This window comes from Siniperca chuatsi, linkage group LG3 (genome assembly GCF_020085105.1).
Source record: "Siniperca chuatsi isolate FFG_IHB_CAS linkage group LG3, ASM2008510v1, whole genome shotgun sequence".
Lineage (NCBI taxonomy): Eukaryota > Metazoa > Chordata > Actinopteri > Centrarchiformes > Sinipercidae > Siniperca > Siniperca chuatsi.
In genome coordinates, this window is record NC_058044.1 from 20247206 (window position 1) to 20262831 (window position 15626).

Here is a 15626-nt window from a genome sequence, read left to right on the forward strand (position 1 = left end):
TATATATATATATATATATATATATATATATATATATATATATATATATATATATATATATATATATATATATATATATATATATATATATATATATATATATATATATATATATATATATATATATATATATATATATATATATATATATATATATATATATATATATATATATATATATATATATATATATATATATATATATATATATATATATATATATATATATATATATATATATATATATATATATATATATATATATATATATATATATATATATATATATATATATATATATATATATATATATATATATATATATATATATATATATATATATATATATATATATATATATATATATATATATATATATATATATATATATATATATATATATATATATATATATATATATATATATATATATATATATATATATATATATATATATATATATATATATATATATATATATATATATATATATATATATATATATATATATATATATATATATATATATATATATATATATATATATATATATATATATATATATATATATATATATATATATATATATATATATATATATATATATATATATATATATATATATATATATATATATATATATATATATATATATATATATATATATATATATATATATATATATATATATATATATATATATATATATATATATATATATATATATATATATATATATATATATATATATATATATATATATATATATATATATATATATATATATATATATATATATATATATATATATATATATATATATATATATATATATATATATATATATATATATATATATATATATATATATATATATATATATATATATATATATATATATATATATATATATATATATATATATATATATATATATATATATATATATATATATATATATATATATATATATATATATATATATATATATATATATATATATATATATATATATATATATATATATATATATATATATATATATATATATATATATATATATATATATATATATATATATATATATATATATATATATATATATATATATATATATATATATATATATATATATATATATATATATATATATATATATATATATATATATATATATATATATATATATATATATATATATATATATATATATATATATATATATATATATATATATATATATATATATATATATATATATATATATATATATATATATATATATATATATATATATATATATATATATATATATATATATATATATATATATATATATATATATATATATATATATATATATATATATATATATATATATATATATATATATATATATATATATATATATATATATATATATATATATATATATATATATATATATATATATATATATATATATATATATATATATATATATATATATATATATATATATATGTATATATATATATATATATATATATATATATATATATATATATATATATATATATATATATATATATATATATATATATATATATATATATATATATATATATATATATATATATATATATATATATATATATATATATATATATATATATATATATATATATATATATATATATATATATATATATATATATATATATATATATATATATATATATATATATATATATATATATATATATATATATATATATATATATATATATATATATATATATATATATATATATATATATATATATATATATATATATATATATATATATATATATATATATATATATATATATATATATATATATATATATATATATATATATATATATATATATATATATATATATATATATATATATATATATATATATATATATATATATATATATATATATATATATATATATATATATATATATATATATATATATATATATATATATATATATATATATATATATATATATATATATATATATATATATATATATATATATATATATATATATATATATATATATATATATATATATATATATATATATATATATATATATATATATATATATATATATATATATATATATATATATATATATATATATATATATATATATATATATATATATATATATATATATGTATATATATATATATATATATATGTATATATATATATATATATATATATATATATATATATATATATATATGTATATATATATATATATATATATATATATATATATATATATATATATATATATGTGTATATATATGTATATATATGTATATATATGTATATATATGTATATATATATATATATATATGTATATATATGTATATATATATATATATATGTATATATATATATATATATGTATATATATATATATATATATATATATATATATATATATATATATATATATATATATATATATATATATATATATATATATATATATATATATATATATATATATATATATATATATATATATATATATATATATATATATATATATATATATGTATATATATATATATATATATATATATATATATATATATATATATATATATATATATATGTATATGTATGTATGTATGTATATATGTATGTGTATGTATGTATATATATGTGTATATATGTATGTATATATATATATGTGTATATATGTATGTATATATATATATGTATATATATATTCTTGCATTAGTGTTAAACTATAAAGAATTGTTATCCAAGAGGCCAACTGTCTTCGTTTCATTTTTCCATCAGTATTTTACAAACCGTTGTTTGCAAATGCTCAGGTTGCCCAGCGTTGCTTCTGTGCTCTAATAGGTAACATTGCAGAGGGACTGACTCCAGTTTCATGTTATGGCATCAATACTATTTTGCATGATAATGATAATTTATTCAAGCATCTATTAAGATTGTGACACAACAAGCCGTCAGTTGGCCCTGGGGCACCGCTGGGCCGCCTTTGGCCAGTTATTTTGAACTTTGTGTACTTTTTGGTGTTTGAGGCAGTTGGTGAGAGAGCTGTCTGACAGGTCACAGACCACAGGCTGATAAGGCCAGTGGTAAAGCAAGGGAAAATGTTACAGTCCTGTAGTAATTTTTTAGCAAAATTATTCTCAATTCTGAGCCGTCTGATTGATCAGAGTGAATGTGGTTTACTAGTTAGTTTTCTTTGTCTTTCTATAAGGATTTTGGCCTACTGGATTATAAACAAATTATTTACTCTCAGGGAGAAGAAGTGCAGACTATACTATACGTCGTGGTCAGGTAGCTGTTGGCTCTAGTCTTTGTGTTGTGCTCAAGTGCCACTTTTAACAGAAGATGTGAGGTGACATGAGGTGACACGCATCAGTCTTTGTTGGCACTAGTTCTTTGCGTATCAGGGCGCTGGCTGAAGTCCCCCATGAATTTCATCCCTGCTCTGACAATTACAACTGACATTTCAGATGCATTGCCAAGTATTTCCTAAATAGTATTGATCCCATGTTTTCCATAAATTGAGTCAGTTCAGCTGTGGACAGCATTATCATCATCATGAGTCTGGTGATGGCAGCAGGCAGGGAGGTTACTAGTATTGATTAAATCAGTCACTCTGGGTTGTCATCTGGCTTGAGCACTCGGCTGCCACAATGACAATAAATTACAACTAGGGTTGCACGATATGGTAAAAAAATCATATTGCGATTATTTTGACAGTACGATTGCGATATGATTCACGATTAGTGGGAATGATAATTTTTGCTTCACAATTTTCATTTTTGCTGAAAAAACTATTAAAATCATGATGATGTGACATTTGTTGGGGTCTGTGCCAAACAAACGTGTTTTCTTACATCTGCAGAACAAGATTTGTAGTCCAGGGCATCTCTGCAGTGCTACAGTACTTCATTATTATGCTGTTTTGTCACACATTTGACCTTTTATCAAAAAAATGCAGCTTCTGCAATTTGGATATTGCACTTGGCCATATTGCTATTTCGATAATATTTAGATTAGTTGTGCAGCCCTAATTACAATACATTACCAACTCATTGGAGTTACCAAGAATATATCTGGTCAGTCACAAAACACTGTCACCTAGCAGATACAGGCTGACTGGCACTGTTGTCCAACCTTTTTTATTTTCTAAGGAACTTGATCTGAGTCAAACACAGTAACATTTTCAATGTGTAGCCCTCGTGATATTACTAGAGGAAGTATATTACCATGCTGATGTGTAGCCGCAGTGACATGCTGAGTAAATTCTAGGCTGTCTAATAGGTTAATGAATTCAGCAGCAGTATGATGAGCATTAATAAAACTATGAATTTGAATGTTCAGGTCCCTGTTGAGATTAGGTTAGACACTTCAGGAAGAAATACCAATAAGAGGAACTTGATCATCACAGGGATCACGACTTGTGCTAATGCATTATATCTGAATAAGGCATTTAGTAAAAGTGTGAAACCATGGAAACGGCAGTGATGGAAAATCAGAAAAGAAGCACCATATTCGACATTCTCACGGGGACCGGCGTTGCTCCTTTTAGCAGCAAAATCCAGGCCTCTCTCAGCCAGTCAGTGCTATTACTAAAACATTACCTCTGGCCGACACAGACTTGAAGCTGGGACAATGGTTTGTATGTTCTATTACACACAATTTCATACATGCAAGCAAAAAAAGAGGGTTAGGTTAAATTATGTGATTGTGTGATGCCTGTTTAGTGTAAAAAGGGAGTCTGAAACCTAAATGATTTTAGTTTTTCTCATTTTAGAAATTTTACATCCCGTTTAGCATGCCTGCACTGTGATTTAAGATATTTTAAGATCAAATTTTCCTGGGCTACAAAATAAACAAACTGGAAATCGAAAAGGTTGAAAAGGAGAAGGCAGTGTCATGATGTGAAGTTGCTTTGGAGGTGTAAGAGTAGGATATCTTTCATAATGTATTTCCATTGAAATTACAGTTATTTGGGCAGCCCACCGCTCTTCAACAAGAAAGTAATCTGAAACACACAAACATTTTGAAATGTGAGGGAAGTAAAGGACACTGAAACTAATGAACTGGCCTGCCCAGTCTCAACACCACAGGCCCACAGAACATGTATGGGACAAACTTGTCAAAACACACTGTCCTGCTGTACGTCTCTAGAATTTGCTGCAGAAGAAGTGGGAAGACATGTTGGGTTATTGTTAACAGTTTCAATAATTGTTTACTGAATGCTGAGTGGTTGTCATGATGCTTTAAAGGCAAAGGGTGACTTTTGAGAAATTCAAGATTTAGAAATTTTTTCTGTGTACATCACCTTTATACTACTTATGTTTTGTACCTTCTTACTTGGTTTCATTTTCCATTATTTACAAGAGCTGCAACAATTAGTTGATGCATCGATTAGTTGAGAAAATTAATCGGCAACTTTTTAAATAAGCAAATATTTGTTGCATTTTTGTTTTTCATGCAAAGATGCTAAAACTGTGATGGTTCCAGCTTCTCAAAAGTGAGAATTTGCTACTTTTCCTTTTTTTTAACATTGTGGTAAACTTAATATCTTTGTATTTTGGACTGTTGGTCAGACAAAACAAAACATTTGAAGAGGGTATCTTATATCTTGGTCTCCTCTTGGTCACTTTCAAATTGCAATAGACATTTTTCATTGATTTAATCAAGAAAATAATCAACAGTTTAATTGATTATGAAAGTAATCATTTGTTGCAGCCCTATTATTTACACAACCCTAACATTGGGTTCTCAGAAGCTGCTCTCAGCTTCTGTAGTGCAGTCACAAGTTACTGATTTTTAAGTCAGTGTAAACCACTTTAGTAGTAAATTCTGTTTTAGCCATTGTAATGAAAATTCTCACTTAGTGTAAGCTGATTTCTCATGTCATTATGTGAACATATTCACTATTACTATATATTTTCGCATATAGTATGTCTTTGTGGGTGTGTGAAGGTGACAATGACATAACTGAAAAGAGGATCTTAGTGTTTATTCACCCTCTTTTTAAATGTGTGGAGCTGATAAAGCTTGCGATGGATTTACTCTTACAACTCTCTTACAACAGAAACCACCTTTTTCATTCATAATAGGTAGGCAAAAAACATTTATGATCAGGTTACAAAAAGTATATCAGCACAGTCGCATATGCGTTTTTCTCTGGGATATTTGTGTGCGTTTGTGTGTGTGTAGTCAGACAGCAGTGGTAGCAGCAGTCCTATCCCTGAGGACTCCTCCTCATTGGATATACGCTGCGATAGAGCTTGACTTGCTATTGAGGCCTCTGATTCAGCCTCCCTGGAGATTTCTCCGGCTCTGGGGGCTCACAGCAGCTCCGTGTCTGTAATGACAGCGTCTTGCCCTCTCTCTCTTACTATTAGCAAAGCTAAATGATGGAGTGAAATCTGGCAAAATTAACCCAGCAGCTTAAACCCCATCAAACATTGTCGCTGTTGTTGTTGCAGAATATCTACATCTCAATCTGGAAGATGACTTTCTGTAATTCATACCACCGAAGCATAAAAACCATTCGGTGCTCACCCAGTTTGCTATTCTCAGAAATGGCCTATCAAGTCATTCTGTCATACGCCGACAGCAACAACAACCACTAATTGACCATTCAGCTTACAGAGCAGCTGGTTCACCTCTGTCTTTGCCTGGTAAAAGAACATGTGGTTGTGTTTTTTTTATGGTGGGAAGTCCATTTCCTCCATACGCTGGCACACAGCACATTTTATATGCATTTAGCAGTAATCTCATGTTTTGCTCTCATGTCTTATGTTTTTATTTAAAACGCACTAGAGCTGAGGTTAATTAACAATTTAAGCTCCAGTTCCCATTAAAATCAAATTTAAACGAAACATTATATTAGCGGCAATATAACCGTCTGACTTTCGGAAAGTTTGTTTTCATGCAGCAACCTAACCTCCCCTCCCTAATCTGACCCTGCAGCCTAAAATACCCATATGGGACGCACATCGTTCCTCAGAGAGACAGACTGTGGTTACATCCTCTTTCTGCTTTCCCGACATTTCTGTCTCACAACATATGCATCTCTTCATTACTTTATTATTATTATAATGCATGGCATACACTCTAGACAAGTGGTTGACAGACAGTGCAGGGTGATTTTAATAAAAACCTCAATGTCATAAACTCGCTGCCTTTCCTAATATAGATCTACAGTAAGCTAACCACGGCCACCTCCTCCTCCTCCTTCCACACCCTTTGTGGTTCTGGCTCACCAAAAATCTGCTGTGTGCTTGAGCAGCTTCCACTCTTTGATTTACAGACAGCACTATCACCGCACTGCACCTAAATGTTGCTGCAGTTCGGTCCAGTGAGGTAAGATAAGGTTTCTTTTAAAGGTGCAGCCTCTGATTCAGCTGCAAACAAAAAGGGCAGTCCCACCACCAAACATCAAAATACAAGATTGGAAAATAATATCACTCTCAAATTGATTTGACAGGTGATTTAATGTTTTCTGATGCATGGGATTTTCAGATAAGTAAAGTTTGTAAAACACAGGAGTAAAACATTTCCTTATGATCAGATGAGAAACAGAAAATCAAACCAAATATCTCAATTGTTATTGAATAAACCTGCAAATTAAATGGTACAAAATGTTATTATGCAGGAAAAAAAAATCAATTATCATACTATATATTTTGTTGGGTAGTTCCAAATAAAACATTTCTATGAATGATTTGACATTTGATTATAAGCACTGAACCTGTAATCATGATGGATACATCCCAGACATTGTGCTGCATCTCTAAACTGCTATCATGAGGTTACAGTTGGTATGTAGTTAACTACAGTTCTGCTATCAGATGACAAACTCATATCTGCAAAAAGGATGTTTTCAGAAATTCAGCACAGCTGGCTGGATTCAGATGCTCAGAGTTAAAATATACAACATAAAATCATCTTCCAACAGTTGAAGCTGCGTCGTGCAATATGTAAACAGACTTTATGGTTTTAGTTTGCATGTTAGCGCATTTTTCGTTACACTTGGAAATTATTTGTCAACTTTAAACATTGTTTTTGTGATAATACTTTTCTTCCACATACATCAGACTACATGAGATATAGAGTACCGTATGTGAGTATCTGGCTTTTGCCCTCAGCTGGCTGGGGACAAGGCCACATATCTGTCATCCTACAGGGGCCAGGGAGGGTGTAAGTACCAGGTTAAATGCATGTTAATCCATTTATTCCTTTAATGTGGAAACTGGATTCCCTACTAATGGGTGTTTGTAAAGGCTTAGAGCCCGCATCACCACTGAGCAGCACACTGAAATGTAAACAGTCTTCAGTAGGACACAAACCTGTTGGTGGGTACAGTAGGTGGCAGATGGATGGAGGTCTGTCATCATTCTCTAGGTCTGTTTTTGAATGACAATAATAAAAATATACTTTTAATAATCATTTATCACAAAGTTACAACTGATACTGAGATAACATTTTGAAAAACAGTGAAATAAGATTCCCCCCCCCCCTTTATTTTCAGTCTAATGTCCTGTGTAGATTGATGGAAGATAAGAGTATGAAACCACAGGATGCCAAGCGATATCTACCATGTGCCACAGACGGTGCGCATACCAGTGAGTACATGTGTACACAAGTGGCACTTGTGACCGTATGTGGTTTTTGACAACTTAACAATAAGTAACCTAGTTGGTTTACACTGGTCAGACTGAATCAGCAGTGAATCAGCAACAGAACAAGTTTACAAAAGGCAGTAGTAATATATACTGGACAGTTTCTGCTGCTGTGTTGATATGAGTCAAACATCCATCTGCAGTGGGTTTTCCTTGTGCATATCTGTAAATGGCAACAGAGGAAACAGAGCAGATGGGGAAACTTTACCGAGCGCTTGTGAGCCGTGCGCTGCTCAGCTGTTGTGTTCACTGTTATTAGCCGACATTTATGCTAACATGAAGCAGGACACCTTCTAATGCTGCTTTCAAGCAATGTCGACAAAATGGGAGGAACAAGAATACCTCCCATTATTCAGACTGAGGAGTGTTCAGGCATTATTCCAAGATTGTGCAAGCCTTGTAGTCACACTTGAAATAGTCTAGATTAGATACCTTTGCTGTGTTCTTTGGAGCGGTTTGTTAAAGGTGTGTAAACAAGTTTCTGTTTACACTGTGTATGTATACTGTGTGTATCTTTTGAGGTCTAACAAACGTGTTGAATACATTTCCTTTTTAATCCTGCATTGTTTGCTTTCATGTCTAGTAGCTTTAGTAGCTCCAGTAGCTCTTCTTCCTCACTACCTTTGCTGGCACATTGCTGCATTTCTTGGCATGTTACCTCCACCTGTAGATCAGTGGAATAGTGTGAAACCATTGGCAGGAACATGTATTGTGTCACCCACGTCCTCATGTGCACGGGAACAAACAAAACGGGGACCCTTTCACAAAAACATTGATTCATATCCCTACTAGTGGTCCAAAACTCCACAAGGTACCTTTAACACATGAAATCAGATACAAACAATGTATGTTGTAAATTAGCTGAATTAATTGTGTTAATATTGGATTAGCTAGGTGTGAATGCCAGCGATGCTGACTTTGCAGGCATGTTGCCAGCAGTTTGTTGGCACTTCTGTAGTTCATTTCATTAATTAAATGATATTGTAGCTGTCAGAAATTCTTGAGGGTGTAGTGAACGTTTTTTCTGACTTGGGTGCTTGTAATTATGGTCTGAGTGAATAAGTCTTTTCCTACAAATGAAATGCACTTCCAAACACAAAACGTGTCCTGGTGTCTCTCATCTGCCTTTAAATCCCCAATGACACCAAATCTGGACAGAGTGGGACCAGTCCCATCTGAGTTGCAAATTTATGCCGGCTGAGTGTTGTGGGCTCAGCTAAGCATGACGATGAAAGCTTGGCACTTTTTGCTGCTGATGGGAAGCTGATTTGAAGGAAGTTGGTGAGACACCAGTATGACTGACTGACTGACGTACGCACAGGTCATCACTGTGAGTCAGTGTAAGGTCATGGATAATTTTATTTATTCAGGATGCAACATGCTGAGTAATGTTTGCATTTTACCCTCGTCCCATTTCATGTGAAATGTCTGGACATCAATAAATAGAAATGCTGTGGAAATATGCCATTTTGTATCTATAAGAAATAGAAATGCAAACAAATAAACACTTTCCGCACTCAAGGAAAATTGGTGGATTTACATTTGAAGTTTATAGTTGAAACTTCATCTCTGTCAGGTTAATAGATGCTGACATCCTGCTGAATGTACTGGAGAGTTGTCAGACAAAGCTAAAAAAGCTGTCTATCCCCAGACTCTAGATGCACCCAGATAGCTACTATAAGAAACCTTGCCGGAAAATGTTTTTTTTTTTCGGCTCCTGGGTTTTTCCCTTTCATTTCCTACGTCGAATACCTCAGTAGTCATTATTCCATTAAGATCTGGGACAGTTCCCATGCTCTTGGTTTGAAGGGCGCAGATGAGACGTCTGTAATCACAGATCAAGTGAATGTAGTTGAGATGCAGGGCAGAGCTTTTGTTTGTTGTAGTTATTTTTCATCTTTTTCTCGTCTCGGCTGCTGTTTGTGAGGATGGTGATTCAGTTAGGGTGCTTCTTAATCTACTGTAGTGTCATCCACTATCACTTTATCCACGACAGTAATTGACTTTTTTCTACAAATGTTTTGTTTAGGTAATTATGCCTATGCCTAAGCTCTGTCATCGTTGTTTGTCATAATTTTTGGTTCAGTTAACAAACTGATAATGTAACTAACCAGAAACAGACTGTTGTGACGGCAAAATTGTTCATCAGTAGCAACTTATATCATCACTTGACAATCAGAACTACACCTATCTCTATACAAACAAACCAGAGACATTATCTGCTGTCATAAACCACCAATCCTCAATGGAGTATAATTACCTCCGTTTTCATTAAAAATCCACATGGAGATCCAACATGGAGGATAATGTCTATTTATAGATTGTTGTTAAATATATTTTCTCTGTGTTTTTGTTGATTTTAGCAAGCCTTTTTAGATGTATGTCATACTTTGGCTCTGTGCCAGGACATCGCTGCAGACGAGCTAATGATAGAGGAGGAAACCCGGAGCGTAGACGGACAGAGATGAGTAGATAGATAGTGCCCTCTGGAATGTTTTGAGAAGGGGAGGGGTGGCACAGAGGAAGTGGCATGGGGTTGGATTTAACCAACAAGGTCTGCGTGAGTTTTGGGGCACACAGACAGCAAGGTCAGTGCCAGCTGTCATGCCAGCTGATTAATGAGGGCACTTGTGTGGCTTTCCCTCAGGAGTCCAGCCGTTATGATTTTGAGATGACTCCATAGAAATATACATCCTGCAGAGAAAGTGGGTTCGCCTTTTATAAACCCGTCTAAACGATACAAGAAATGGGAATTGTTTTTTGCAGTTAAAAAGTTTACATAACACATATCTGATTCCTATCCTTGCTGTATTTTAATTTTACTTACAATCAGTATAATGCAGTAGCATTCAACAGCGCCACAAACTACATCCTCCAAAATATCATAGAGTTGAATCAACACCTCTCTGTTTCAACTGTTTCAACAAAAACTGAACATTATAACCTTCACGAAGGCAGGATTTATTGCACGACTGTTGTATTAGACTGCATTAGTTTTTAGATAGATAATAAACTAATAAACTGACAAGTATGTATACTGAGGTGATAGCAGCCTTTCAGTTACATTCAGGACTAACCGAGAACAAAAAGCCTGAAAGACTGGTGAGTTTACCTCAGGTCAAACTCCAGTGAGACAGGTGAACAAAAAAAGGTTAAGGTGCGTTAACGTGTGAACATTCTTCTGACCTGTTTCACTGCATTCCAGTTGGATCACTGTGAGTTCACAGGAATTGCAGGATCCATTAAAATGAACTCTGCCAATTAGGATTTGAACCAGTTAGATGTGCCTATCCCTGGAGCATCTGCACTTCAGTTGTTTCCGCCCAACGTTACTCATTTATCAGCTCTCAGACTTGTTTGGTTCGCCTCCCTCCACGCTCACAATGTTTTGATCTTTAAAAAAGATCCAGCAGACTGCGATACAAAGTGAGATCACTCTCTATGAGGAATCTCACTGCAGGGTTTTTGCCCCTTCAGGCTGAAATAGTTTGTTTCGTGTGTGTGTTGACAAGGCGTGACATAGAAAACAGGAGCATGCCGTTTCTACAACAGAGAGGACTTTGTGTACCTACATGTAAAATGATCACACAGCTGCAGGATGCGAAATGTCTTCTTCTCTATACTTTTATTTAACTTATTTCCGCTCTGAGACGTTAAACATTTTAAGGGAGATGGGGAAAAGGAGAGAAAATTGATGAGTAGTTTGCTCCAGATTTATAGGGAGGTAGAGAATTTTTCTGGTGTAGCTTTTGCATGGTGTTATTTTCTCTAATGTTTGAGATACAATCCCCTTATCTTCCTTATCATTGCTCTCTCTGAACTACTCCCCCTCAACATGAGCACAGTTTTATCATCATACTCTGACTTCCATCATATCTACGTTTCAATTTAGTTTTCCTCGTCTCAGATATCGAATAATAATCTAATATTTAGGCAAAGCACAGCCTTATGCTTGCAGTATATAATTCATCCTCCTCAGACGCTGTGCCAAAACCAGCTTCTTCTAGTTCCTCCCTTCTTTAGCCGCATGCTGTGCCTCTGAGATGCCGTAATCTTCAGAGTGTTTTGAAAAGATTTGGGATCTGCGTAATGTAAGATCTGTGTAACCCTCAGATATTTCAGACCCTCAGATAAGACTAATGTGCATCAACCCATCCCGGTCAAAATGTACCAAAGAGGCTGCTACTTCTGTACTCGTCCATCTTTAGATGCATAGTTTTGTGAACGTGTGCGTGCTGGATGGTGTGTAACTGACCGCTGACCTTTGTTTTTGCTTGTATCCTGTCAATTCTATGCACAGGGTTAGTTTTTCTAAAGTAATTTCAAAATATATACAGTACTACAGACATTAGATGAATTGAAACTGCAACTGTTATTGCAACAGTAAATAGAATGATATACTGTAGGGGCTTTGTTGCATGTCATACCCCCTCTCTCTGCCCATGTTTCTTGTCTCTCTACACTGAAGGCAAAATGCAAAAAAATAAATCCTACTGCCCCTTGACTTCTGTTTCTCCTTCAATTTATTTTGTTATTCAAAGAAATTAACAAGTATTTTAAACCCGTAGCAAGTCTTAATTTTTTAGAATCAACTTGTTTCAAGAATTTACTTTAGTCAAGTTTCCAATGCTTGATGATAATGACGTGGTATAACCTGAAACTGACCTATTCCAAAATTTTACGGTATGATTGCATCTAAGTTCTTTATTCGATCAGCCATTTGTCCTTTCTCATTTTGTTGCAGTCAGCCATAATTTTTCTTTTCTCTCCTCTGTAGGGGTGTTAATGAGCGAGCTGTCTCGTCCATGCCGGGTGATGCTGCTGGTGAACCCACAGAGCGGGAATGGACAGGCGCTCACTCTCTACAATAACCACATCCAACGAATGCTCAACGAGGCGGGAGTCTCACACACTCTGGTTATCACCGGTGAGTTGGAGGCACAATATATGCACCACACAGAGATATACAGTACAGCACGACAATATACACAATGCTGTACACCATTTTGAAAACAAAAACTCCATACAAAACTGTGTATAAAAGCTCTAAGTCTCCTCACATTCACTTATTTTTATTTGAAAACTGTAATTTTATATTCTCTGCTAATGTTTTTCTGTTGTACCCGCTTTTGGCAAAAGAGCCACAAACTTAATTTCCATCTGATGCTCTTAGGAGTGTGTGGGCTGCAGGATAAACTAGTGGTTAGTCAATCCATCCAAGGAGGCCGGGTTCAATTCCTTACGAGTCCATACATGCTCAAATGTCCCTGAGCAAGATATTTAATCCCTACCTGCTTCACAGGCTCGAAAGAAACTGGCCATAATAAATAAATAAAATCAAGGTAGGCATAGTCTTCTGGGGCAGTTTGTATTTCTGGTTTAGTTGATTTAGTTGCTTAAGACAAAATGAATAAACCTTGAATGACAAAAAAAAGATGTTTTCAAATGCAAAACAAAGCACACACATTATAGATCTCTTAAAACTCGAATCTCTAATTTTATCTTAACATTTTTATCTTTTTACCCCAACATCATCTTTAAAAACATTGACAAACACATAACGCAGCCTCAGGCACAATCAGCGCTCACAAATTCATCTCCAACTAGTATGACAGTAAAGCACAGTGGATAATCACACTATCAAACACACACACACACACACACACACACACACACACACACACACAGCTCAGCAAACATTAAGACCTCCCCTCCATGTCCCTGCTTGTCTCTCTCTCTGTCTCTGACCCCTCCTCTATCCTCTTCGTGTTTTCATGCTGTCACCATCATTATGCTGATCAACTGCCTCCGACCTATATTCATGCAGAGCTGTTATGTAATAAATATATGTACACACAGTCAGTCACATTCACATATGGACAAAGACACGTCAATGATAAACACACATTTGCACAAAATCTCCTTTTGCCATGATTTAATTTGATATAATCTTGCAGGGCTCCATATTGATGTGTTCATAATCTGCACTGCGTGGTAATGATCATACAGTGCAGTATTACAAACACTGTAACATGACTGTTAGATGCTCTCAGCTGGATCATTTAAATTATTTTGGTGGTTTTCCCTCGTCTTTTTATTTCTGAGTTGCACCCTCTGCCTGAGTTTAATCATAAATCAATGCAGTCTGAGTTAACACACAAAAAACACGTCTTTCATCACAGTGCGAGGTGCACAGACAAAGAAAAGAGGGCAGGCAGAGAGAGAGAACCACAGAGAGGAAGGCAAACAGAGACACATGAGAAATCATTTCACTGGAAAACACACAAAAACTGAGCTTTATTGTGATTTCCGATATGCACTTTTTGACAAGTTAATCCCGGAGAATACATAAGAATAGATTTAATCCCCAAATCTACATCTGCATGAAAGAACATGACTACTGAAAGATAACACAGTGCGAGACAATGTCTGACAGACTTCTGAAATAAAACTTCTCTGCCAAATGGCCCCAGCCCTGAATGATGCCTCAGCAGAAGAGTATTGTTTTTTACATGCAGTCTAATAATTCCTCAACAATCCTACTTGTGTGCTGTGTTGTAGCTGAAATCTCTCATGTTTTTCATTATTTCGTCCTCTGTATGTGTGTGGTAAAACACTTAAAGGTCCAGTATGTAGGATTTAGTGCCATCTAGTGGTAAAAATGCAGTTTGTAACCATATGAATACTGCTCGCCTCACCCTCCCCTTCCAGAGAACCTACAGTGGCCGCGAAACTCACGAAAAATGCAAATGGCCCAATTTAGAGCAGTGTTTGGTTTGTCTGTTCTGGGCTACTGTAGAAACATGGCGGTGCAATATGGCGACCTCCGTGGAAGGGGACCTGCTCCCTATGTAGATATAAACGGCTCATTCAAGGTAATGAAAACACAACAATTCTT

At 32.6% G+C, this 15626-nt stretch overlaps 1 protein-coding gene across 1 annotated transcript in view; it reads left to right on the forward strand.

Moving 5' to 3' along the window:
- LOC122873582 (sphingosine kinase 1) overlaps positions 1-15626 on the forward strand; it is a 43357-nt gene that overhangs the window by 9252 nt on the left and 18479 nt on the right. The window contains exon 2 of the mRNA XM_044190491.1: positions 13506-13655. Within this exon, the coding sequence (XP_044046426.1) occupies positions 13506-13655 (150 nt within the window). The remainder of the gene's footprint in view (positions 1-13505; positions 13656-15626) is intronic.